The sequence below is a fragment of the Squalius cephalus genome (assembly GCF_949319135.1).
Source record: "Squalius cephalus genome assembly, chromosome: 1".
Lineage (NCBI taxonomy): Eukaryota > Metazoa > Chordata > Actinopteri > Cypriniformes > Leuciscidae > Squalius > Squalius cephalus.
In genome coordinates, this window is record NC_137122.1 from 32,224,466 (window position 1) to 32,250,314 (window position 25,849).

The following is a 25,849-nucleotide window of genomic DNA, read 5'->3' on the forward strand; positions in this document are numbered from 1 at the left end:
TAGTATATTAATAATAATTGTATTGAGAATGATGTATTAAATAAGAATTAAAATATTAAATATTTTGGGCCATTTTAACAATTATTATAATTATAAATTTAAAATTAAGTCAACTTTCCAAAAGTATTTTGGTCAACGAGAGAGATTAACATGGTCTAACTAGAAAAAGCAGCCAGTACCAATAACAGACTTTATTACCAATAGAAGAACAAACTCATAACTGCTTGTCCAATCAAGCAAAGGCCTTCTTACCGACAACTTTGTTGCTTAATTGTGGTTTATGCCCGCTAATCCGCTGTTGTGCTCACAAGCAACAGATACGGAGAATGCCAAACAAACACATGAGCGTTTATCCCACCAAACACGCGCTTTACATGCCAGTATTACTCGAGCCCATTCTCGACCATAAGACAGCTTAGCTAGACTTAAAAATATCGTATTTCTGGGGGTAATTTTTTGTCCGACCTTGTCCAAAGTTTTCTCCCCCTCATTAAGGGGGTTTAATAACCAAAGGCAAATTCATGAAAGGAAGGGGGGCTGCCACCACAAAGAGCCCCGGTCTGATCTCTCTGACAGCCCCAGTCTGAGCTGCGACTCACAACAGAAGCCAAAGGAAGAGCTGGAGCCTTAATCCTCACGCATTCATTATACTACACTGAGCTCTCTCGAAGATCACAGCGCTGAACGACTTCAGCTGCCTCTCATTTCACACCACAAGAACTAATTACAGCTCTTCCCGCTTTTGTGCCTGATGTAGTGCATTTCTGCTGTACGTAAAGCAACGGCACGGTATCACGCACATCTATCAGCCTCTTTAATGGGCTTTTTAAAGAAGAAGTTCAGTGCTTTGCGATGGTGGTGAGTGTGGCCGAGTGTTTGGTAACATGGTACAAACCCTGACCTCTGTCTAGCACTGTTGTCCTTGCTGTTTTGGAGGGGGGGGGGGCTTTTACATTCACTTTTTCATAGATAATTGGGAACATTGTCAGAGCAGAAGGCAGCAAGTTTTCTTACAGGATAAACTTGTACGTGGCTTGAGTCATGCGTCCTTCACAAAGATGGATCTGCTTGATTCTGATCTTCTCTGATGAGTCTAGTTTTCAGCTTTGCCCAACACCTCCTTCTGAAGTATGCATGGTTAACCTGGGAAGAAAAGCTGCTTCCTTCTGTTCAGACAATGTTCCCCAATTCGAAGGATTGTTTTTTCTCAAAGGACAATGCTTCATGTGACTGACTGATATGGAGCATGCCAAGACGCATGAAAGCTGTAATTGGAAATCAGGGTTATTCCACCAAATATCGATATTTTGAACTCTTCTGAAGATAAAACTTTAGTACTGTGTTATTTAAAAATGTATAAACTTGTTTTCTTTGCATTATTTGAGGTCTGAAAACATGTGTTTTTCACCAGTTCTGCAAATAAATGCTCTAAATGAGAATGTTTTTTAACTTGAAATTGGGAAGAAATGATGATTTTACTCAAACACATAAATAGTAAATCCAGAGAAACTGCTGATTTTGCAGTGGTCTCTTATTTTTTCCAAAGCTGTGTATGTTTTATGTGTGAGCGCCACAATGCAGCAGCGCATTAGTTTAGGATAGCGATCAAAGGCATAGTTCACCCAAAATGTTTTATTTTGTCATCATTTACTCACCCTCAAGTTGTTCTTGTAGTTTTTTTCTCCTGTTGAACTCAAAAGAAGATATTTTGAAGAATGTTGGTAACCAGACAGTTGATGGACCCCCATTGACCTCCATACTATTATTTTTTTCCTACTATGGAAGTCAATGGCTACCGTCAACTGTCTGGTTCCCAACATTCTTCAAAAACTCTTCTTTTGTGTTCAACAGTAGAGAGAAACTCGTACAGGTTTGGAACAACTTGACGGTGAGTAAGGGTGGACTATCCCTTTAACTTACGTGTACAATTAGCTGTTTAAAACGTGTATTCACCCGATCAATTTTGAGCATCCAGATGATATAATCAAACATATCTTGTGGAGCTCTTGAAGTACGCATTTATTTGCCAAAAAGTGTACTTTAAATATTTATTATCCTGTTGCGCCCTCTACAGGCCATGCAGGATATAGCACAAACAGCCTGTGCAACTCCTAATACAGACTCGAAGGATGTACCTGTCTCCCCACTTCTTAACACAGCTGATGAGGTACTCGGAGACTTTCTTTACATTGTCCAGGTCTGAGTGGAGACAGCTGTGCAGGAGGGGCAAGCGGGACTGGAGAAGAGAGCAGGAGACCTGGTCCAGAGCGCTCTTAGAGGTGGCTGAGTCACGACAGCTCAGCTCTGACTCAGAAAGGATGAGGTCCACCAGACTTATGAGCTCCTCAGAACACAGCTTTAACACAAACTGCTCTGTGCGCTTCTGCAGAGAAACAAAACACCATCTTACACACTCAGAGCCAATATAAACTGATCAAAATATACAATCTGTAGCCAAACATTACAGTTTAGACTTTTGGACCACTACAAATTAAGCTTTGGACTGGTTAACAATATAAATAGTCTTAAAGGGAGCATATTCTATATTCTTGCACCAACAATTTAGTTCGACATTGAATACTCTCCTGCTGGTCCTTAAAATAAAACCGTTGATGCTACTGTACATTTAAGAATGTAAAGATGTAACAATGTAAAAATTTCATCTGCAGGTTTCCGACACCTTTTGACTAATTCATTTCTTTAATTTTTGTTTTCAATGACATGAGGCGTTTAAGCTTATTTCTAGAGATTGCATTCCCAAAAGAAACTTCTAGCAGTTAAAATAATTTAAAGTCGAGCATCACCATGTAAATTACATTCCCAGCTGTTTCAAGACTGTGGGAAACCTATCCCTGTTATGGTTGTCTAAACTAACTACCAGCAATCTTGCCAAGCTGCTGAATAGGTGTTGATATGTAAATATATTCACAATTGCAATGTAATATTAACTGTGATCAAACCTGAGGAGTTTTCTGATCTCGCCCCTGCCAGATGCGGGGAATGTGACTGCAGGCCCACAGGAAGTCCAGAGCTGAGGTTGGGTCCAGTCTGGAGATCAGATGAAACACAGTTACACACGCAGAAGGTGCGAGAACAAAAAGAGCGGAGCGTGTTTGACAAAGCCGCTCACCTCTGCTCTCTCTGTTTGTTGAGCAGAGAGCTGATGCACTGATGTAAGGTGCTCCAGTTGGACTGGTGTGTAAGGAGGGCCAACAGATACGGCCTGTAGGAGGGGGCCACACTCACACCGCTGCTTTTAACCTGAGACAGACAATGAGAAAGTCACACTCATCTCATATAAAAGAAGCAATAGATCGCAACAGCAACCTCCCACTGTTTCAGTTTGCTTGGATCCAGTATTACTCCCATTCATTTTCTCTGTATGCATTTCACATTCCATTAAGCCATGAGCAAAACAAAACATTTGTTTTAAAGCGAAATATCGCAATATTTGAAAAAAGGACAAGACTTATATTATGTACTTATGAGCAGTGCTGGGGTAATTTACTTTGAAAAGCAATGCATTACAATATTGCGTTACTCCCTAAAAATGTGAATAACTATGTTACTTGGTTACGTTTCAATGAAAGTAATGTGTTGTGTTACTTTTGGTTTACTTTTTCTCACCTGGCTAAGGCTCGCTCTCTTCCAGGCCTTCTTTTAAATGGAGTAATGCATTCAACAATTTAGACAATATAACATACACCTTCATTTTCTTTTACACATTTCTTTTACTCAAAACACATTTAAAATAGTATTATATATAATTAGAATATATATTATGATAATTTAATAGATTATTAAAGTTGAAAGTGTTGTTACTTTTGTACTTTTTGTCTATTCCTGCGCACAAATGAGTGCACATGACTACATTATGGAGAAGAGAGAATTTTAATTTAGTAGTTTTAAACATGTTTAAGCAAATTAAATAAACTGAAAAGTACTGTGCAATTGTACTCAAACTTATATTAACCTGTTAAGCTGCAACCCCACTTTTGAAAAATCCCCAGAAATGACATACCCAAACTGAAACAGATACAGTTCATGAACCCTTTGTACTAAAAGCACAAGTATGATCTCATTTGAAAGCTGACACCTGGCAGTTTATTGTAAATGTAGAATTAATTATTATCATAATGACAAAAATTGTTATAAATAGCTTCAAAGTTTTGTAAAGTTATTAGAAATTAATTTTTATGAAACATCCTCATGAAAATAAAATTGAAGTTGGCACTGGAGCAATCTAGAAATGCACTACAGCTAAAGCCACATGTCTAAACATTTTATGTTTAAAATCTGAAGATAATAAGTCCAAAACTCTGTATTTAGTTAAATGTTTTTCAAGACCATGTCATGTGACTTTATTTTGATTTGACTCTAAGATGCTTCTGATGTTTATTGCCATCTTCTAACCATCTATCCAGTATATTGTCTCTATTGTTTTGTGGTGCAAACGAGCCCCATTCAGTCTCAGTCTCCCCCTGCACACATTCACACCTCTCCAGCCTGGTTATGGCTCTAAATATGCATTTCTTTTGTCTGCATTATAGTTACTAACGACTGGCTATTCACATGCTATTCACAGGGTTTCAGTCCCTAATTTATTTTCTCAAAGTTCACCTCACATTTTAAAAAAAGAATAAAGAACATTCTTGAATAAAGAAACTCTTAGTAAGCATTCAAAAAAACATAAGTATAACTTCTAGGTTGCAGGTGCACCTAGGGCTAGCTAGCATGTTAGCTTAGCACACCATCAATACACGACCATTTATGAGATTAAAACCATGTTTGTGCTCCAAACTTACTTTTATAACGCAAGTGGAGTATTTTAAATAATCTTCTGTGATCTAATTTGGCTTCAGATAAAAAAATCAGACAGAAAATATACTATTGTATACTGTTCTGCACAATGATAGTCTATATAGATTAGCATTACATTATAAATATAATCTATTATTATGAAAATACCTGGCATGTCTTGAAAAACACAGGTAACTCAAATATCATTGCAATCATGTTTATTATCTTCAAAACATCTGTATCTGCATTTTACAGCGCGAACTCTGTAGCTTTGTGTGTATCAGTGACGTCCTGGAATGTCACATGATCATGGCTCTTCTTCATGTTCAATATATGGACAATTATTGTGCATATAGCGCCCTCAGCCTGTTGGTATGGATTGAAAACACAGTATCAGAGTATCCAATCGCTCATAATGATTACATCGACGCATTTGGGTATAAATTCAATAAATATTATTCCTGTCTATAGAAATATGATGTGAATCTATGAGAATATATCAATATTTCTCCAAATCTGCACATTTTTTAGCTAAAGCCCTGAGGGACGTTGTTTTGTGTATCGCTGTCATGACGACAGCACGGGAGTTTTTTATGAATGAAAGCGGCTGACGCGCATAATTCATATCAAAGGTATCGACTCATTTTTTTCATTTCATAACTCCTGACACAAATTAAGAAATAACTGTCGCTATAAGTTTCTCAGAATACAATAGTGGTCAAATACTGAAACTTGAGTCTTATATCTTTTTAATGATGTATAGTTTGTCGAAGTATAACATTAAATCTGATAGTAACTTTGAGCTATATATATAAAAAAAAAAACGCTTCAGTGCGCCGACGCACTAGTGAGGCTTAACAGGTTAATATGTAAATTTATAAAGTATATGCATTATTTTAATCAAAAGTAATCTGATTACATAAAGTACATTACTTGTAATGCATTACCCAAACAATGCTTATGAGTGAATGAATAAACTACTTGTGCCATAAAACATTGAAACCATTTATGTAATTGAACTAGCCTGTATTTCATATTTACGAAAAAAAGAGGAATATTAGCTGTACACTGCTTTTTTTTTTTTTTTTTTATCTCTCTAACAAGGAGGAAGACGTGTCATTTGCACCCTCACATGTACATATTTAAATCTGTAGCCACACCCACGTGATCAGTTTAAGAGAGAGAAACAATTTTACCTTGTTTTGAGCAAAAAGCAGCTTCTGCTGAAGATCCGAGCACACAGAGGTCACCTCTGGGTCGAGCAACTCCAGCCAGTCCACCAACAGCCCTAAACACGAGCCAGGCTTCTTTGACTCAGTCCTGCCAGGGAGGACACACACAACCGTCATCAACCCAGAAAATACACAGTGTTTCCGGCAAATAAATAATACACTAATTAAGTTAGTGATTCCTAACCACTGGCATGTGTACTACCACTTAAAAGTTTGAGGCTGGTAAGATCTTTTCTTTATGTTTTGTAAAGAAGTCTCTTATGCTCACCAAGAATGCATTTATTTGATAAAAATACAGAAATAAAACCCAGTAATATTGGTAAAATATTATTACAATTTAAAATAACTTTTCTATTTGAATATATTTTAAAATTTAATTTATTCATGTGATGTCAAAGCTGAATTGTCAGCATCATTACTCCAGTTTTAAGAGTCACATGATCCTTCAGAAATCATTCTAATAGGCTGATTTGATGCTCAAGAAACATTTCTTATTATTATCAATGCTAAAAACAGTTTTGCTGCTTTATATTTTTGTGGCAACCCTGATACACTACTGTTCAAAAGTTTGGGTTAAGTAAGATGTACAATTTTTTTTAAAAAAATCATACTTTTATTCAGCAAGGATGCACTAAACTGATCAAGTGCCAGTAAGGACATTTATGCTTTATATATTTCAATTTCACATAAATGCAGTTCTTTTGAACTTTAAGAATGTGTCAGTTTCCACAAAAATATTAAGTAGCAAAAACAGTTTTCAAAATTGATAATAACAATTAAATTAATATTTGAACATCGATAATAATTGATAATTATTGAGCACCAAATCAGCCTATTAGAATAGAACAGAGATTTTAAAATATTTTTAAATAGAAAATAGCAATAGCTCTTTTAAATTGCAATACTATTTCACAATATTACTGTGTTTACAGTTTTGTTGATACAATAAATTCAGCCTTGCTGAGCATAAAAGGCTTTTTTCAAAAAAGGTGATCATAATAATGGAGATTTTTCCAGTATAATATTACCCATATTATACTGGGGGGGGAAAAAAAATCACCATTATTATGATCAAAAGGAACACATTTCTGGTTTGCTGTTGATGAAGGGGTACTTGAGTCTTTACAAAAGCCAAAAAAGTTGTGAAACACTAGTTAACATCATAGAGTCACACTGCGTATGATGCAGATTTGGTCTCACTGTGACTTACTATGGTAACTTTGGCTGTTCGACAGGGATATATAAAAAAAAAATGAATAAATCGTTAACCCAATTTTACTGTGTGTTCCTTCCCCACCTAGAAACAGTATCCCCAGCATACAAGGAAGGAAATCTGTGATGAGGCAGCGTAGAGTGACTCATGGTGCGCTTACATTTTGGAATCCACCTCTATTTTCACCCCTCGTTCCTCTGTTTCCTGTAACAGCAGTGAGATCACCATGGCAACGGGACCCGCTGTGTTTCCTGGGGTCCCATTCTCCGTACCGATGGTCATGAGCAGGGATAACAGCTCCTCTAGATATGGAGACTTCACCTCCATGAGGCCCTGCAACACTAAGGCACACAAGGTTTTTGTTTTATAATATCGGCACTCTTGTGAAACACACATGAAAAACAACCCATCGCAGCCAATCCCACATCGCAAAAATGAGAACTACCACACGCTTTGCTTCTAAGTAACCCTGCGTCTCTAGAACTCCAGCCCCACCACACTAACTTTCATGAGGAAGTATTTCAAAAGTACACCCTGGCCTTTGGAGCCGTCGGGACGTAAACAAGCCCTGGAGTGGATGTGTGGCCCCGTGTGAGGTTGTTTTTGTTTTGGTGAGGTTTCAGAGCAGAATGTTAAAATCATAAAAGAAACATTAAGGACAGCGTGAGTGATGATGCTGGTGCATGAGTCAAACGCTGCCCTCCGGAGAGACTGACTAATGCTGGCAACCACTCCAACACCAACACACAGAAACTTCACTGCCTCTGTAGAGCTGACTTACCCTTCGGTCCTCGCCTGTTAGCCTTACGTTTGCCACAAACCAGTTCAAAAATATTTTCCAAAGCATTGCTATAAGAGTACACTACGTAGTTCCCAGAGGAGCTATAATGAAAGTTAATAACATCATACAGAGATAAGTGCTGTGTAATGTAGGCCGCACAAAACATTCAAGGGATTATATCATATTTTTTTCCCCTCTGATGTCCACTTATGTTCCTAAAGTTTTTCTGGGCCACAAACAGTCATGATTTAGTTTCTTAAGACCATTTTACACACCCTCTCTAACTCTTAGGCCTGTTTCACACCTCTCGCATGAGGCAGTAAGTCACGCTGCAATGAAACTAGGCAGTTGACGCATATGTTTAAGAACTTATTTATAATAAACGTTGTGTAAATGCTTAAAGGCTTCAAGTGAAATTGAAAAACAAACTGGTGCAATGTCATTTGGAACAAAAACAGGCTAAAACAAAGTTAGTTTGATGCTCGTTTCGGGAAAATTCTAGGTTGGTGGTAAACACCTTCGAACCACCATTGGTCTGTGGCGATGATATAATAGATAGGTGTGGCTCTGAGGCTTTGCCTTGCTCAACGTGGAATCTTCTCTGGTTCATTTCTTCTGTTCAGTCCACTGAGGTCAGAATCTGAACTCTCCCTCATTTAGCCTTCAGTTCTTCAGATATTTAGAAATAATAACATCTAATCTACTTCCTCTGAACACCAAAAACTCTTTGTAAATGTGGACAGTCATATGTTCATGTATTCAGTTTGGAAAGAGTAGTTTTGGCAGCTTAGTTTCAATAAACGCACTTCTTGGATTTGGGAGAAAGCTGTGATTTCTAAACATTTTAGTATGTTTTCTCAGTACAATGAACTCTCTAATTTTAAAAGATCACAGAAAATTTGATTACTTGTGATATGACCCTTTAAGTGAGTACCGGAGGACCCTGGACAGCTTAAATACCTTTTCGTATGAGTTCAGGTTCAGCGTTGCATTTTTCTCCAGCTCTCAGAGAGGCAATAATGCCCCTCGCTGCCACTTCAGAGTCTCGTCTGTACGCCAGTGATTCAGCCAAGTGCAGAAATCCTGTACGAACTGATAACACAGGACACAGTCAACACCACTATCAAATGACTGTATTTTCTGACCTGATTCAGCTAGTTCAGTTGTCAGTTTGAATATGTGCTTGCAAATGTGACCTGCAACAGCCTAAAATTCAGGAACAGGAGTGACTCACCATCTGTGATGCGATGTTTGTGAGAGTACTGAGCTGCCAGAGATTTCAGCAGGCTGTGGAGTGGCCCCGTCTCTACCGCAGAGTTCTCCAACCACGTCAACATCTGCACAACGGCGTTGAAGAACAGCGATGAGAAGCCAACGTCTTGAGACACCAACCGCTAGAGGAGAAAAAGAGAAGTAGACAGAGTGAGCAAGCAAAAGGAAGCACCAGTGAGGATAGTGAATATGCAGGTATGAGTAAGTCAGGTGCCTGGTAAAGATGGAGTTGGCGCAGTAGGGGACAGGAGATCGTATGGCTGTGGTGCATTGCCATGACCAGGGCTCCAGCGTGGGTGGAGTTTAGAAGGGCTGCTAAGGCTTGTAGGAGTCGTCCGGCAGCGCCACTCTGCTGGATGTGACCCTGCCGTGCCCGCAGAACCTCCTGGGCCAGGGTCTGCTGCAGAGATAATGACAATGGTCGAACCGGAGTCGGAGGCCAGCGAGGATCCACCTTCAGAGGGAAGAGCTAGACGGGGAAAGAGAATCGTCACCATCACAGTCAAGTCAAGTAATAAAGATCTAAACTGATATTCATCACTGGAGTTGAATTAATGAACAACAGAACAACATTTTAATCACAACAATGAACTATGTGATTCAAATGTCTCAATCTGGGATTTGTCAGTGACACTGTCAGTGAGGGGTCGTGCCATGCAGAGTCTAAAGGGCCCAATATACTTCAAGTCAAATCAAAGACTGAATGGGTGTGACATCACTTTGAACAAAATCTGTCCAAAACAAAGGCATTTTAGAGTTAGTTTAGGTGATTCAAACAGCTTGGCTTCCAGAAAACTTCACAAACCAATGAAGTTTGTTCTTGTATGTGCGGTTGAGCTTCCGGTTATCATTTTTGAGTGCTCTATGTATGTGCACTGATCAATGTTTATATATGAATAAAAGTCTAAATTAAATCTCTTCATCATATAAAGCAACCGTGTGTCTCTTCAGAAGACTTGGATTAAACAGCTCAATTCATATGGATTACTTTTAGAATGTCTTTATGTACTTTTTAAAGCATAACATTTTTAGTGGAATGGACTTTAAATGGAGGGACAGAAATCTCTCAGGTTTCACTCAAATATTATTTGTGTTCTGAAGATCAACGAAAGTCTTTTGGTTTTGGAACAACATGAGGGTGAGTAAATTACAGAATTATTATTATTTATTTTTTACTATCTTTTTAAAACTGATTCAGTATTTCTTAAACATTTTGACAGTTTTAATCACAATCCAATAATGATATTGTGATGTATTATAACACCTTCACATACTACTGGAAATTTCCTAATACTTCCCACTTCTGAAGTTGTAATTACGAGCTTGTTGCATTCAAGTGTTTTGATGTCAGAAAAAAAAAAAAAAAACGTGAATCATGGAGGACACCAGGCTTATACTTGCCTTATTGGGGAACTCGTATTAAAGCAGAAATGATTTTTAGCATCCCATTCATTGACTATATAACAATATAAAAATTCACCCTGCTATCTAGTCAAATACAGGCTATTTTCGTTGCGTATAAACCATACAATATGCTTCAAATGATTTTGCATATATGTAAATATGCACTACTTAAACGACAAGACAAGGTGATGTAGCTGTTGTGGAAAAAAACTAATAAAGAATACCATTCACAGCAGCAATCGTTCTCCCCATCACCATGTTCAAAGTTTATGGCACGCCCAACTCGGAAACTCGGTTATCAAAATTATCTCTGAGTTTCCCAGTAGTAAATACGACTTGAGAGGGCCTATATGTCCAATTCTCTACTAGGAAACTCATATTTACGATAATTCCAATCGCATGGGAAGGCAGCATTAAACCATCAACAAAATCTAGATTCATCTCAAGAAATCTACATCATGTTATGAGGTAGTTGGCAATACTTATCCTTAGAAGAGAGTGACCCGGAAATTGGCGAAAGAAAGGGAAAATGTGAACAGGACAGACTGCGTGCTGGACTAAGACTGACCATGTCAGATTATCATATTATTATTAATAACATGGTAGAATTAAATCTTGGCAGGAGAAAAAAAACCCTCTAAAAAGCAGCATAAGTAGTTCAAAGTGAGGTGTCATACCTGTAGTAGGATCCCAGTGAGATCATCCTCTGGGCCGATCGCTGGCACCTGACTAACTGCTCTCATCTTTACAGAGCCATGGGGCGTTTCAACGGTAACCTTAGCCCTGTTCACCTCTGAGCTGTCTGTAACACATCAGATTAGCAAAGGAGTCAAATGAGAAAAACAGCACCATAATTCCCTGCTGTCTTAACCCTTGGTGTAAGGCATTCGATCCTGACCTCTGCGTGAAGGAAGTGAAGCACTGAGCAAACTGTGAAACGTGTGTCCTCCCGTGGCTCCTCTCTCATGCTGGACTTCTACTAAATGAGCCATGTAGTCTAACAGATAAGAGACATCCATGATGTTAGCATCATTTCACACACACTGAATGCCGGGAGAACAGCAAATGAAAGATCCTCACTCTTGTCCATGATGTTCTGCTCCAGTGTCTGGGGATCGTGGGACACGGCCTGGTCCAGATACTGCAGCAGTTTGCTCATGCTGGAGACGGGGATCCCGAAGGACTGGACGAACAACAGCAGCTGCGTGGGCTCCAGATCCTGTAGGGCTGCAAATGACAGAGAAACCCATTCGGACTTGTAAACAAACCTTCGGGGTGTGACGTCGGGGTTTAAAAGATACTTAAAATGCAGTAATATTATTGATTTGACTGCACTGACACTGTTGGATGAGAAGAAAACTGGAACTGAACTGAGCTGAATAATGACACTTATATGAACCCAAGACTAAACTGAATAGAGCTGCTCATAGCTCAAATTTAATTTGTCTCAAATTTGATGAAGTTTGCATCACTGATTCTGTTATTTTACTGATTATTAATGTGAAGCTCCTTTGAAAATCTGTATTTGTATAAAGTGCTATAGAAATAAAGCTATACGACTGTTCAAAAGTTTGGGGTCAATAAGATTTTCTTTTCGACAGAAATTAATACTTTTATTCAGCAAAGATTCGTTAATTTGATCAAAAGTGACAGTAAAGACATTTGTAATGTTGCAAAAAATTTCTATTTAAATTTTTATTTTATTTTTTTACTTTCCATTCATCAAATAATCTTTATTGAAGAATACAAGATATCTATACCTGCATCAACCAATCGGGCGACCTCAGATCGGATCATTCGTAATTTCAGCCAATCTGGCAAAAGAAGGGCCTCCTCAGACGTGTCAACCAGGAATGCAGTGGGAAGGGGCTTTTTATCAGGAAACCAGATATCCAGCAGTATATAGAACTCACTTTCCCCTAAAAAACACAATCACAGTAGCTGTTCCTCCAAGTACAGGCAGAATCAATCTCCACACACGGCAACAGAGGAGACACTCACCTTTGGGAGGTCCCAGTGTGAGCAGGATGACCATAGCATGGACTACCAGAATGTGCATGGTGGCTGTTTCTCCTGTGGTCCATCGCAGGAACACTTGATCCTGAGACTCTGACTGTGATGTTTAAAATTTGGTCTTTAATCATGTGAACAAGCAAGCAGTAATATGAATTTCCAGTTCAGTTAATAGTTCCTTACCCAGCTGTAGAGGTCCTCTCCCTCTTTTGTCTTCCTCATACGACGGATGTAGGCAGAGAAGATGGTGATCAGAGCGGAGAGAACGGCGTCAGACTCAGGTCTGCAGGAGTGCTTGGAGAACAGGCAGTTCATTATAGTGGAGCGTTCCACTATCAGGCGAGCTACATCCTGAGAAGAGGAGAGACGAAACAGGTTAGACTAGAGCTTTCCTCAGACAGATAAAATGCTGTAGGTTTAGACTAACCAAGGCCAGGTCATTGTGGAGGGACTGCTCCTCCACTGGTGCATGCTGGGATAGGTAAATCAGGTATGCACTGATGGTTTGAGGATCGGTCTCCATGTGAATGGCCTGACAAAAAAAGGAAAACCACACAAACATAAGCTGATCAAAGTTACCGATATTGATATTCTTGTAACTTTGTAGCTAGACTGACCTGCTGTAAGGCGCTGGCCGTCAAGCCTCTCACGCTGTCAAACAGAGGCAGTTTGGGGAGGTCTTGAAGGAGCCACTGGTAGCCTGGCAATAACTCTGCATCTCCGGAGTCCTCCTCCATGAGCTGATCCCTCTCCTCTCCATCTCTTAATCCTCCCTCCGTCAGCACCAGAGACAAACCCTGACACACATCACAATCAACAATCTTATTATAGCATCTAAATGAACCAAGCACTGGTGGATGTTTAATTAAGTCCGCACCTTCATGGCCAGCACTCTAGAGGCCACTTGAGAAGAACTGAGACGGCGCAGGAAGTAGTCCAAGACCTCGCATGTGGTCTGTTCATCAGCCTTAGGACCCAGCAGAAGGTCCTGCAGCCGCCCAAGAAGCTGCCTCTGTTTCTGCTGCCTCTGATGGGAAAGACGAGGAGGGAAAAATACAGTGAAAACGATAATATTGTGAAAAAAATAAATAAATAAATAACGTTTTCTATTTGTATTTCAAAATGTTATTTACTCATGTGATCAAAGCTGAATTTTCAGCATGATTACTCCAGTCTTCAGTGTCACATGATCCTTCAGATATCATTCTTATATGATGATTTGTTGCTAAATAAGCATTTCTTATTATTAACAATGTTAAAAACAGCTGCTTAATATTTTTGTGGAATCCGAGATGCCTTTTTTTTCAGGATTCTTTGATACAAAGAACAGCATTTATTTGAAATTGAAATCTTTTGTAAATGACTTTACTGTAGCTTTTGATCAATATAACATATTCTTGCTGATAAAAAAAAAAAAATCTTAAATTTTTTTTTTATGGTAGTGTATATATTCAGCATCTTTGCCCACCCTAACAATTTTCCTACAGTAGGGATTGGAATAACGGTCATGTAAAACTAAACTTTGGTTTAAGACAACATTACAAGATGACTTCAAGGGGAAAAAAAGAATTACATATGAAAAAGTATAGGAAAATAAAATATGGCCCTTTGAGGAGACACCAGACATGTGAGATCGAGACTGAGCTTTACCTGTCTTTTCTTCACTCTCTGCTCTTTGCTCTCTCCTTCTTCCTCATCATCAATGGAAGATGTGTCATCAGCGGCATCGTGGAGGAGGAATTCGCACAGGCACTGAACGGGCAGCACATCCAACGACCCTTCACTAGACTGGACGAGATCAGCCAGCCATGGCATAGACTGAGAGGAGGCCTGAAAGGGGGAAATATGAAATTTAGCGAGTCCCTTCAACATGGCTCTTAAGAACAGCATAGGAAAGTGTTTACTTGTCTCTGGATGATATTGAGCAGGAAGTCAGGGTTGCGGCTGCGGCAGAGCAAATGGCCCAGGCGCAAAGACTGGTTCAGAGTCTTCACTTGATCCAGGACAAGAGGAGGTGGCCTACGTGGGGGTCCCCTAAGTGAACCAAAGACAGGGTCAGTTTCTTTAAAAACACACTGGATTATTAATGCAGTGACAAACGGGAAGTCATACTTGGGGTCCAGGCTGGTGAGCTGGGACAGCAGAAGGCTGTTGTTCTCTGTTATGGTCTGCTTGGTGGAGGCGGCTGCCAGGTGGCTCTCAAAGGCCAGGATCTCCTGCCGCTCCTTCTGAGAGATCTGCAGCTCTCGATTGATCATTTCTGTTTTGGTCTCCTCGTCGGCCACCGTGCACGGAGGGTAGGAGTAGTTACTGAGAAGGGAGCAAAAGAAAGAGTCAAGTGCTGAAATATCCATAAAACCACATTTCCACACAATATGCAGAACACTTACTTTGTCATAACCATCTCCATGAGCATTTTCAGACTGGGGTAACCATCCCACGCTGCCAAACCTGAAACCGTCAGTGACAGCGATGTAATGGCGTTCTAATGAGATGTTATTATGAAATGCAAGTATTGCATCATATCTGGCCTCACCGATTTTCTGTGGGTTGAATGCTGCGACCACAAGCAGCAGGAGCCAGGCCTTCCAGTAAAGAGTTGATATGGCCAGATTAGGAGGTTGATACCTAAAACGGATCATTTAATAAAGTATTTCACCTCTCAGATGAAAAACAGCCCACAAATAGAGTAACAGATTCCAGGAGCGGACAGACCACAGTGTAGCTTAAACCTCAATGCAACTAATCCATGACACCCAATAATTATCTGGCAATATAAAGCTGATGAATCACTGCCTAATAAAACAGAAGTGAAATAACAGCAGGGAATAAACTCGGTGAAGGGTAAAGGTCGTACCCTGCAGGAAGTTGGATGTTCTCTGGGTGATGGTAGGTGCAAAGGTTCAGCACAGCATCAATGAGCTGGATCCTCTCGACTCGCAACACATCCAAGTCTACAGACGATGATGTAGGAAGACAAACAATCTCGCCAGCTTTAAAAACAGACCAGATCACTACTAAAAAGGTCTGAGCTATGTGTGTACTGTACCAACATTCCTCTAACCAGGAGCATTGTCTTACCATCAGACTGAACTCCTGCAGCTCTCTTCACCAGGTGATCGGCCAACTCCATCGCGTCAGCAGGGCCCAGGGGCAAATCACGAGAGAGGCCGATCACCAAGATGCGCATCAGTGTGTCCTCCAGCAGAGGAACCTCAGAGCACAGCCGGAGAAAGAAACTAACAAACAGGAGAAATGCTTTATCATCTATTAAAAAAAAAACACTCTTTCTGTACGATGTTCAATCAGAGATGATATCTCACTTTCTGTCACTCTCAGGTGGCCAGTTGTCCCATTTGTAATAGGTCTCAGGCTGCTCTGTGAAAAGCACCTTGTGAAGACTGTTGAAACACAACGAAACAATCAGCAAAATAACAATCTACTGTAGGCAAAGGTGTTTGCAAAGTCTTACAAGCAGCGCTACAAGTTTAACTTAAAGGTTACAATGAGGGTGTTAAATGGTCATGAAATATTAAATAAATTATGTTCTAGGTGCAAAAAACTTGACTCACATTTTTAAGGGGTCATGCCATGAGAATATAAGACAAATTTGACATACAAAAGGTCTTTGCACCATTAAAACATCCTGCAAGTTTCATAGCTTAAAATGTCCTTCTCATTATAAACAAATCATTTATTTAATCAAGATCCAAAAACTTTTTATTTATTTATTACTTACATATTGTGCCTATAACAATAACAAAACTAGTCCTAAATCCCTCTTATCCATACCAGTGCACATAGTCTTTAGCTCCCACTTTACTGATGGTGGGAACCACGGAGTGTAGCCACCACACAGCATCTCTCTGGATGGCAGCGATCTGGTTCTGAAAGGACCTCAGTGCTTCCAAATCTGAAATACAGACACATTCGCAACCTCATTATCATAAAATAAAACAGTTTTGAACGTTGGGGTCTGTTTACACCTGGTCACTTCCGATCATGAAAAGACCAGGTGTAAATGCCCTCCGAAACTCTTCCGAGACGGATTTAAACACGATCACTCAAACCACTTCAGGAGGGGGTCTTGAGGCCAATTCCAAACCAAACTGGACAAGTGTAAATGCATCTGGTTGTTGAAACCACATATGTAAACTTTACTCCTCCCAAAATGTAAAAAAATAAATAAACGTGTGAGAGCGTGTTATAGGATATATGACATGTTATAGCCAGATATGACAGCGCTACTGCAGCACGCATTGCCGCAGATGAGTAGCTGAGTATCTCTTCAGCAAGCCAACGCGCAAACTGTAGCAAATAAAACTGAAAGTAAGTCTTAGCACACAATCATCTTCATTAAAAGTAGTGAGACAAAATTATCTTACCGGTGCTGGTGCCGCTCTCTCTCCTATTGCGGCCTTTGGTCTTGAAATTAGCTGATGATAAATAAAATGCAGCTCATATTCGTTGCTTTCATTGACGTGAACTCCGTTAAATTTGCATATAGCGCGGGAATTGAAGATCGGATAAATATATTCGTTTTGCGGAGACACACTTATCTGGCTAAGTGTAAATGGAACCATTTTAACAAATCAGATAGCTATCCGATCAGTAAAAACCCATGAAGTGATCAGGTGTAAACAGGCCCTTGGATATAAGGCACTAAGAGTATAAAACATCTTACTCTTCTTCTCTCCTTTGTCCCACGCAATGCCGGCCTCTTTGACCTGAGCCGTGATCCCCAACATCATGGACACCGTCAAGAGATCCGTCACTTGGATGACAAAACGCTCCTGAGATGGATAAAAAACAAATTATGCACAGGCAATACATCAAAACATATTTTCTTTAAAGAAACTACACATAATAAATACATCTATAAAGTCCTCACTTTAAACTCCATGTCCACATAAGTGGCCTCTTTCCTCTCTTGCATGAGGCCTAAACAGAAGGACTGGAAGTTGATCTCATGTTTGGTCTGTTTAATGATTTCCCTAAGCAAAGCCCTTGATGCCCGCAGATAGTCATCCTTATTGGTCAGCAAGTCCTGGAACACCATTGCCAGAAACTAGGGACAAGACAAAACAACAGGGCTCAAAATAAATGTTATTAAACTTCTCGGGTCCATACTTCATGTTAACGACTGGAACACGTCAAAGTTTGATACTGAGAGTTAGGGATCTTGAATAGATATTCAAGTATGAGCAATACTAACAGTTGCAATCGCCTTAGAAAGCAACACTGAATACAGTTATTGTGTATGAAGCCAACAATGTTGTTTGAAAAGTCACCTTGGGTGCCTGCTCTGGGCTATGTTGCAGAACAGTATGGAGGACTTGCATATTGTTGGGATTTCTGGCATTTGACAGCTCGTTAAAGATCACAAACTTCACCATGGTGCCCAGATTATCTCTGTGAGCATTTAGAAGTTCCCTGCAGAGCATGAAAAATACAAAAAGGTACATAAAATCAAAAAAGCATTTAGACTTTACTTGGGGTGTAACGGTACATGTACTCATACTGAATATTTTTGGTTCAGTACGCATGTGTACCGAATGAATACAGTGTTGTTTTAACCACTGCATGTGAGGAACTTCTCTGCGTGCGGAAAGTAATTTCAAACATACGTACCGAACCATCATTAGTGTGTACCGTTACACCCCTAGAATTTAAATTACTAACTTATAATTTTGTGGAGAATAACCCAAGAGTTCAGGTTTGAAGGTGTAATGCAGACCTGACACACAGCATGTAGTGGTTGAGGAGAACTTTAGGTTTGAGGCGGATCTTGATAAGGTTCGAGATGACCTCCATGTCGTCTGAGCCGTGTGTATTACAGTTCATGCACAGAGACATGAGAAGATCCTGTGCTGGCCGAGTCAGCTGGAAAAGCATCAAACAAGAACAAACCTTTAGATATGTGGTTTCACACTCTCAGACAAAGACACTTCCTCTCTTTTGTCCACCTTGTTGTACCTTGGGATTCTGTAACCACATCTCGAGTCTCTGCACGGCCATCAGTCGGACCTCTTTATAACCACAGGTGGCTGTGAGAAGACGCAAAAGGTTCCTGGACACATTGTCCATGGGCTGGCGACGGTTCAGCTGGTCCCTCAAAACATCCAACACATACTCCTCCACACTTTCAGCCAGCTCTTCGTACCTGGAGGCAAAGCAGATAATGGTTACACACATCCCAATTTTTATTTTTTTTTACACATGTAAATACCTGTGCATATTGCGGTCGTAATTCCAAAATTTCAGTACCAGTGAAAATTCATAAAACCAATTTCCAATATCACAGAAAAAAATTAATAGGCTACTTAAAGACACTCATTTATATGTAAAATGATATATCTTCTGCTAAATATTTAACAAAATATTTATACAACATATTAGTTACATATACACTACTGTTTAAAAGTTTTGGAAAATTAAATCTTATCCAATCCTGCATTTATTATAAGAAAAATACAGTAAACAGTAATGTTGTGAAATATTATTTAAATTTCAAATAACTTTTCATACATATTTTAAAATGTAATTTATTCCTGAATTTTCTACAGTCTTCATGTGTCACATGATCCTTCAGAAATAATTATAATATGACGATTTGATGCTCAAGAAACATTTCTAATTATTATCAATGATGAAAATGTTTCTGTGGAAATGTATATTTTTTCAGGACTCTTTGATGAATATAAAAGTTTAAAAGAACAGCGTTTATCGATGTAAAAGTGTTTACTGTTAATTTATCAATTTAATGAATCATTGCTGAATAAATGGATTCTTACCAATCCCAAACTTTTGAAGTCAAAACAATGCAATGTAGCATTCTCAATTTAGTAAACATTACTTCAAGTTCTCAACATAATTATTCAATGTAATTAAAGACTACTACATTGTCTTGAGCATCTGTAGTTCCATACCTGGGCATGACCTGTCCATCATCCTCTGGACTGAGTTTCTCTTCAGCGATAAGAAGCTCAGTCTGACCTTCATCTTCATCTGGAGTGGAAGGATGAGGGCTGTTCCCTAAAACAGTATTTTGAGTCAATTACACTATTTGTTACTAGCCTACACATGACTGAATATAGTCTTGGACCACCAACCTGCACTGAGGTCGCCTCCTGACCGTCCTGTTTCCGTCTGGAGCAGCATACTCTTAGGAGGCATCTTTGTTGTGAAGGCAGTTTGGATGTTATCCACAAATGTTTTACAGTGCGAGCTGTCCACCCAGATCCTTTCACCGAGAGAGTCCTCAATGTAGACCTGGGGAACACCACAATGACAGCGTATCAGTACTATGATTACTGTGAGACAGGAAAGCTGGCCAGATTGACTGCTTACTTTGACAAATATCTCAGGCCAGTTTTCATCCTCCTCATAGGCGGCCATCAACAGGTTACAGGCCAGCACGGACACCAGGTTGTTCCCCTTGGCCTTAAAGTTAATTGAGGCATCACGGCGGAGCAAACTGCAGAGAGCCTGATCAAAGACGTTCAACACAATTAGCTACGTCGCCAGCAGCAACTGTGAAATTCCAGTACTATAGCACAGGAGATGAGATCTACCTCTATCACACCCTCTGTGGCAAAGACATTGGGCTTGATTTTGGCCAGAAACATGAGGCTGAGGTACAGTGTCATGTCCGGCTTGGCTCTGTTCATCTTCAGCTGTTTGACAGCCCCGCAGAGCACACCCTCAATGCGGTCATCATTACCCTCTGCCTCCGCTGCCTCGATCTCATCCAGAAGAACGGCAGGCGACACTGAAAAACAAGCAATAACATGTTGTGTGAATTCACATTGCGTGTAAAATCAAGGTCTATGGAAATATGAACACTGGATTCGGAATACGGATGTCTAAAGTAGCGCATAAATACTACGATACTTACTGTAAAATGGTCAAAAGCACTTCAAACAGGTAAAAATGGCAGTCTCATTTATAATGCAATTAGTTGTGTTTTTGACCCACTTAAGTAGGACTGAAGTGCATCTTTATATGTAGTTTCATTATTACTTCTATTGTCTTTGAAATATGATTTAAGTGCAATAATGTCAAAAGTATACGCATTTATGGTAAACTAAAACCTACTTTAATATTTTTTCTATTTAAACTTGCACGTTTTTAAATATATGTCTAATTACACATTTGTAATGATGAAGTTTAAATGTAATATCAAATAACACACTACAGTTAAAATTATAATCACGTACTTTACTTTGTTAATCAACACAAAGTGGACTAAATGATTAGAAATGTCCGTAATGTCCAGTTTGAATTAACATTACAAGGTAAAAAAAAAAAAATGTTTTAAACGTAATATATGCACAGATTAACTGTTCATAATAAGATCTAAAAGACGCATACAGAAAATAAGGTGAATTTTCATTTCATGTCGACTTCAAATATAATTAAGTGCAATTCTTTTTCAAACGGGAATACTGGTTCCTCCTGTTACATAAGCACTTGTTCTATTGTATAATAATATTTGAAATATTTTATTGTTCTTTTATTAAATAAAATAAATAAATGTTCTTTATTTTAGTTTACTTGTTTGTTTTAATTTTCGTTTTAAAGTTTGTGTTAATAATTACACTTTAGTTTGTTTCAAAGGGGTTTTTTTTTCAAACATTTTACATTATTACAGCTCCTCTCTTCCCAGTCTGTCCTGAACTGCACCATTTCAGGATAAGCTTTTATGAGTAGTTCTGGAAGCTGTTCTTCGTAAAATATGCAGCACACAGATAAACGTTGGGGTTCTAATGTTCAGGAACAGCGTTTAAAATAAATGAACCACTCTAAGTTCGTCAGCCTTAGGAAGAACAAACAAATGAGTTGTGGAAAAAACTGCGTGTCTTTGACACAGCATCAGCTCATCCAGGCCTCCACTTTTCTGCATATTCAGTGGGCAGAGATTATTTAAATGAGTAACATTATGACTTCATAAAGCCAGGAAAAATAGCGTTGTAGTCCAAACGAGCCGTTCGTTGTAGTTCTTAAAAAGTGGATTCTGCTAAATAAAATATCTCCCTTTGAAATGGACTTTGAGCTTTGTAAACTTGCAGATCTTTTTTTATGCTCAAACTGCAACATTACACACTAACTAAAGTTAAAAAAAGTAAAAAGCATAAAAGGACACCTTTAATTAAAAGAGTTTGATCATTCTGTTTCTCTTCGGCTTTGGTGTCAAAGTTGGTATTAATAATTAATGGATTTGACTGCCAATGGTATCAACTTGAAAATACTGACATTGTGAAACCCTAAATTAGAAGAAAGTGTTTCTGAATCTCACCTTCAATAGGAACTACAGATGGCTCTTTGATTGAAGGGGATATTGATCTTTTGTCAACAGCAGCCACCTCAGCGAGGCGTGAGAGGGCACTGGGTGGAGTACTAGAGAGCTTGGGCCGCTTGGACAGGCTGGAGGAAGAGGGCAGGGATGAAGATGCCTCTCTCTTGCGGTCTGGGGGCAAAACGGCGGACGGTGGCTTCAAGAGAACTGGGTTTGCTTTGGGCTCACTGCCTTGACTCTTTGCTCCAAGGGCAATGAAATCCCCTGGAGGTGGGTGACCTGTCACAGGATGATAAAGACATGTCCGAAAATTGTCATGAAATGTCCGAAAATTGACATAAAATGTATTTGTCATAATCACAGCTAAACACTCTTACCTGATGGTTTGGTGTTACTAGGACGCCTAATGCTTGTTGGCTTTGGTCGATTCATTGTTACACAATTTCCACAAGTTCCAACTTACAGTAACTGTAAGAGACTTAAACACAACAAACTTTGAAAAACATTAGAGGAATTGCAATGATATTGTCATATATACAAAAGCTGCATTCAGGTAAACTATACGAGCTGATATGTTGTTGATATGGCATATTCGGAGCAGGTAACGTTAACATTGATATTGTAACACTGAAAATGAATGTAAAACGCCTTTTTATTACCTTTAAGAGCTCTTAATTCAATTCGACTTGTCTTCTGTGTTTGTTTACAAGCTGCATCTGGTATGTGAGTCTTTCAACATTTGGCAGGTAATGTCTTAGCAAAAAAACATCATACTTTAGCCGCAATGTACTTTTTAGAAATACAATTCTGTGCTAACAGTAAAATGTATTTCATATAATGACATAGTAAGAGCAGAATATGAAAATAATATTTATAAACAACCTCATTCTTTCAAATGCGCTGCTACATGACTTGCCGTGTACAAATGTTCCTACTTCTTCTTGCTGCAGTGGGAGAGTTTCCTGAAAGAGCGACAGCGCCTCCTACAGCACTGGAGTCTGACTCAGTGGCCATTCGGGGTATCCGAAACAAAAATTAGTAAGCAAAATAATAGTACTGTAGGTACTGATAATAATAGTAAACTTTCATGAGTTATGTTAGGGATATTTTGTACAATAAACACAATGAAACATGATAAACTTAAGCTTTTATGAGCTTTGAAGAAATTAAAAAGACATTTTGTGACTTTTAAAAAAAAATACTAAAAAAAATAATAATAATAATAAATAAAACTTAATAGGCTTTAAGCTTTAAAAAAAATAAATAATAATAAATAAAATAAAATAAAATAAAATAAAATAAACATAATAAGCTTAAGCTTTTATGAGCTAATAATAATAATAATAATAATAATAATATAAAACATAATAGGCTTTAAGCTTTTATGAGCTTTGAAGAAATTGAAAAGTTTTCCAGTTTTTTCCAAAAAAAAAAAAAAAAAAAGAATAAAATAAAATAAAATAAAATAAAATTAAATAAAATAAAATAAAATAAAATAAAATTAAATTAAATTAAATTAAATTAAATTAAATTAAATTAAATAAACATAATAAGCTTAAGCTTTTATGAGCTAATAATAATAATAATAATAATAATAATAATATAAAACATAATAGGCTTTAAGCTTTTATGAGCTTTGAAGAAATTGAAAAGTTTTCCATTTTTTTCCAAAAATAAAATAAAATAAAATAAAATAAAATAAAATAAAATAAAATAAAATAAAATAAAATAAAATAAAATAAAATAAAATAAAATAAAATAAAAACACAATAGGCTTAAGCTTTTATGAGCTCTGAAGAAATTAAAAAGACATTTTATGACTTAAAAAATAAATAAATAAATAAATAATAATAATAATAATAATAATAATAATAATAATATAAAACATAATAGGCTTTAAGCTTTTATGAGCTTTGAAGAAATTGAAAAGAGATTTTGGGACTTTTCCAAAAACAAAACAAAACAAAACAAAACAAAACAAAACAAAACAAAACAAAACAAAACAAAACAAAACAAAACAAAACAAAACAAAACAAAACAAATAAAAACACAATAGGCTTAAGCTTTTATGAGCTTTGAAGAAATTGAAAAGACATTTTGTTTTGAGACTTTTCCAAAAACAAAACAAAGTCATAATAAACAAACAAACAAACAAACAAATAGATAAATAAACAAATAAACAAAAACAAAAAAAAACTTAAACAGGGTTTAAGTCAGTAAACCTGAATATATTATTAATGTATTTCACTTATTTCATTGCAATATTATTGATCTATGAGACTTTTTGTAAACAACCGCAGAATCGTATTTTCTGAAACACTATAGCCTTTCTCTTAAACCACATATACTCAGGGTGATTAGATGTCTCTGGGTGGCACTGTTGCTATGGAGCATTTAGGGACTATACAAGGAATAATGTTTCCAAGAATCTTCACTTTGAAAATGATGTCAGGCATGGAAACAGACATTACTGTGCCTGCCAGACAAAAGAAAACAGAACTTTCACCCAGAAAAAAAAAACACCACAGAGAACGCACACTGTAAGGTACTCAGCAAAAACAACATGTGCTTGTAATCAGACCTCTACGGAGAAAATACACATATGTGCCTGGTTACAGTCGCTGTAAGTATTGTTGAAAACATACTTCTCCGACAGGAACAATGAATGGCCGCTTAATTCTGAAAGCCTTCCAGATATGAAATATGCATGCCACTTCTAAAATGTAGCGAGTGGAACAAAATATTCCATGTGTTTCCATAAACCCAGACAACTCAAAGAAGATTTGCTGAGCATTTCAGTTGTAATGGACTTTCAAAAGAATCTTCTCTGCATCTGCCCTAATTAATGTTTTGGCCAAGTCAATATACAAAACCATTAGCCACGCAAAACTGCCCACTTGTTATATAAAGTGTTTTTCATATTAACCATACGTTTATGAAGTCAATGGCACACTCACTATTCCAAATAAAAATCTAATGTCACAGGGGAAATCTGGAAAAATAATAACTTTTTGTTTGCTGTATTTTTAGGTAGGCTGTTTATAATTAAATAAATGATCAGGGCTCGTAATAATATGAATAAACTGCCATTCTTATATAAAAACAACATCGTTTAGACATATTTTTAGTTTTGGAAGATTCGAGCAGGTCTGTCTAATGTTTGGCTTAAGCCGGCATGATCTTAAGAACACGAGGATGCATGTTTCCACTTAAAATCTCCTTTTTTTTCTCCACTTCCACATGGTGGTTTCCCACAAGTCCCACAGGAAAGCAGAATGACAGTTCATCACTTCTTTTATGTTATTTGAGCTACATTTGTCTTTTTCTCTTTTGAGGTAAGAATGGTCCAAAGATCAGGTGTGGGGTTTTTTTGTAAAGTGATATTTTTCACCTGTGGACAGAGAACTTTTTTCATCAAACTTTAATTGTAAATATTTAAGATAATTTACTTTATTTGAAAGATTTCTTAAAGATTTTTTGAAAAAAGTGATTTTAGTACACGGCACGCAGACACACACTCAGTGAGTAACTCAGCATAATTAAAGATTTAATGCAAACAAAAAGCATGTTTTCAGTTGCCGTTCAGTAAAACTTGGTGAAACAGATTGACAGAGAGAGAAGTTATTAAACACCACCCAGAATTCTGGGCATGAAAGAATCAAGAAGCCAGAAGCCCAAACATTGATATCAAACCCATATGCTTTCTCAGAGAGTGGATGTATTTGTGTTGAGTCACTAGAGACTGAGAGAATGACTGAGCTATAAGGAGGACTAAACTATAACCAAAAGTCCACATAATTATGTAGAAAACACACACACACACACACACACACACA

General features: G+C 37.9%; 1 protein-coding gene across 9 annotated transcripts in view; it reads right to left on the minus strand.

The window, feature by feature from the left end:
- ints1 (integrator complex subunit 1) overlaps window positions 1-23,026 on the minus strand; it is a 36,142-nt gene extending 13,116 nt beyond the window's left edge. For 2 of the 9 annotated variants that reach the window (XM_079871191.1, XM_079871192.1), the window contains exons 1-40: window positions 22,896-23,026; window positions 22,673-22,766; window positions 22,391-22,491; window positions 22,014-22,292; window positions 20,290-20,486; window positions 20,066-20,203; window positions 19,828-19,987; window positions 19,645-19,750; window positions 18,692-18,878; window positions 18,453-18,598; window positions 18,007-18,148; window positions 17,607-17,783; window positions 17,400-17,508; window positions 17,101-17,151; window positions 16,508-16,628; window positions 16,039-16,116; window positions 15,797-15,954; window positions 15,573-15,669; window positions 15,252-15,343; window positions 15,106-15,166; window positions 14,828-15,025; window positions 14,620-14,749; window positions 14,366-14,545; window positions 13,593-13,742; window positions 13,333-13,512; window positions 13,143-13,247; window positions 12,899-13,066; window positions 12,704-12,815; window positions 12,463-12,621; window positions 11,783-11,929; window positions 11,601-11,699; window positions 11,380-11,504; window positions 9,513-9,767; window positions 9,261-9,420; window positions 8,987-9,118; window positions 7,406-7,586; window positions 5,997-6,120; window positions 3,131-3,261; window positions 2,961-3,048; window positions 2,136-2,383 (exon numbers count right to left, since the gene is read on the minus strand). In XM_079871191.1, the coding sequence (XP_079727317.1) occupies window positions 2,136-2,383; window positions 2,961-3,048; window positions 3,131-3,261; window positions 5,997-6,120; window positions 7,406-7,586; window positions 8,987-9,118; window positions 9,261-9,420; window positions 9,513-9,767; window positions 11,380-11,504; window positions 11,601-11,699; window positions 11,783-11,929; window positions 12,463-12,621; window positions 12,704-12,815; window positions 12,899-13,066; window positions 13,143-13,247; window positions 13,333-13,512; window positions 13,593-13,742; window positions 14,366-14,545; window positions 14,620-14,749; window positions 14,828-15,025; window positions 15,106-15,166; window positions 15,252-15,343; window positions 15,573-15,669; window positions 15,797-15,954; window positions 16,039-16,116; window positions 16,508-16,628; window positions 17,101-17,151; window positions 17,400-17,508; window positions 17,607-17,783; window positions 18,007-18,148; window positions 18,453-18,598; window positions 18,692-18,878; window positions 19,645-19,750; window positions 19,828-19,987; window positions 20,066-20,203; window positions 20,290-20,486; window positions 22,014-22,292; window positions 22,391-22,445 (5,426 nt within the window). In that variant the 5' untranslated portion in view covers window positions 22,446-22,491; window positions 22,673-22,766; window positions 22,896-23,026. Of the gene's footprint in view, window positions 1-2,135; window positions 2,384-2,960; window positions 3,049-3,130; window positions 3,262-5,996; window positions 6,121-7,405; window positions 7,587-8,986; window positions 9,119-9,260; window positions 9,421-9,512; window positions 9,768-11,379; window positions 11,505-11,600; window positions 11,700-11,782; window positions 11,930-12,462; window positions 12,622-12,703; window positions 12,816-12,898; window positions 13,067-13,142; window positions 13,248-13,332; window positions 13,513-13,592; window positions 13,743-14,365; window positions 14,546-14,619; window positions 14,750-14,827; window positions 15,026-15,105; window positions 15,167-15,251; window positions 15,344-15,572; window positions 15,709-15,796; window positions 15,955-16,038; window positions 16,117-16,507; window positions 16,629-17,100; window positions 17,152-17,399; window positions 17,509-17,606; window positions 17,784-18,006; window positions 18,149-18,452; window positions 18,599-18,691; window positions 18,879-19,644; window positions 19,751-19,827; window positions 19,988-20,065; window positions 20,204-20,289; window positions 20,487-22,013; window positions 22,293-22,390; window positions 22,507-22,672; window positions 22,781-22,895 lie in introns of those variants that run through there. The other 7 variants (XM_079871194.1, XM_079871195.1, XM_079871187.1 and 4 more) reach the window with 6 other exon arrangements.
- Between the last annotated feature and the right edge of the window lie 2,823 nt (window positions 23,027-25,849).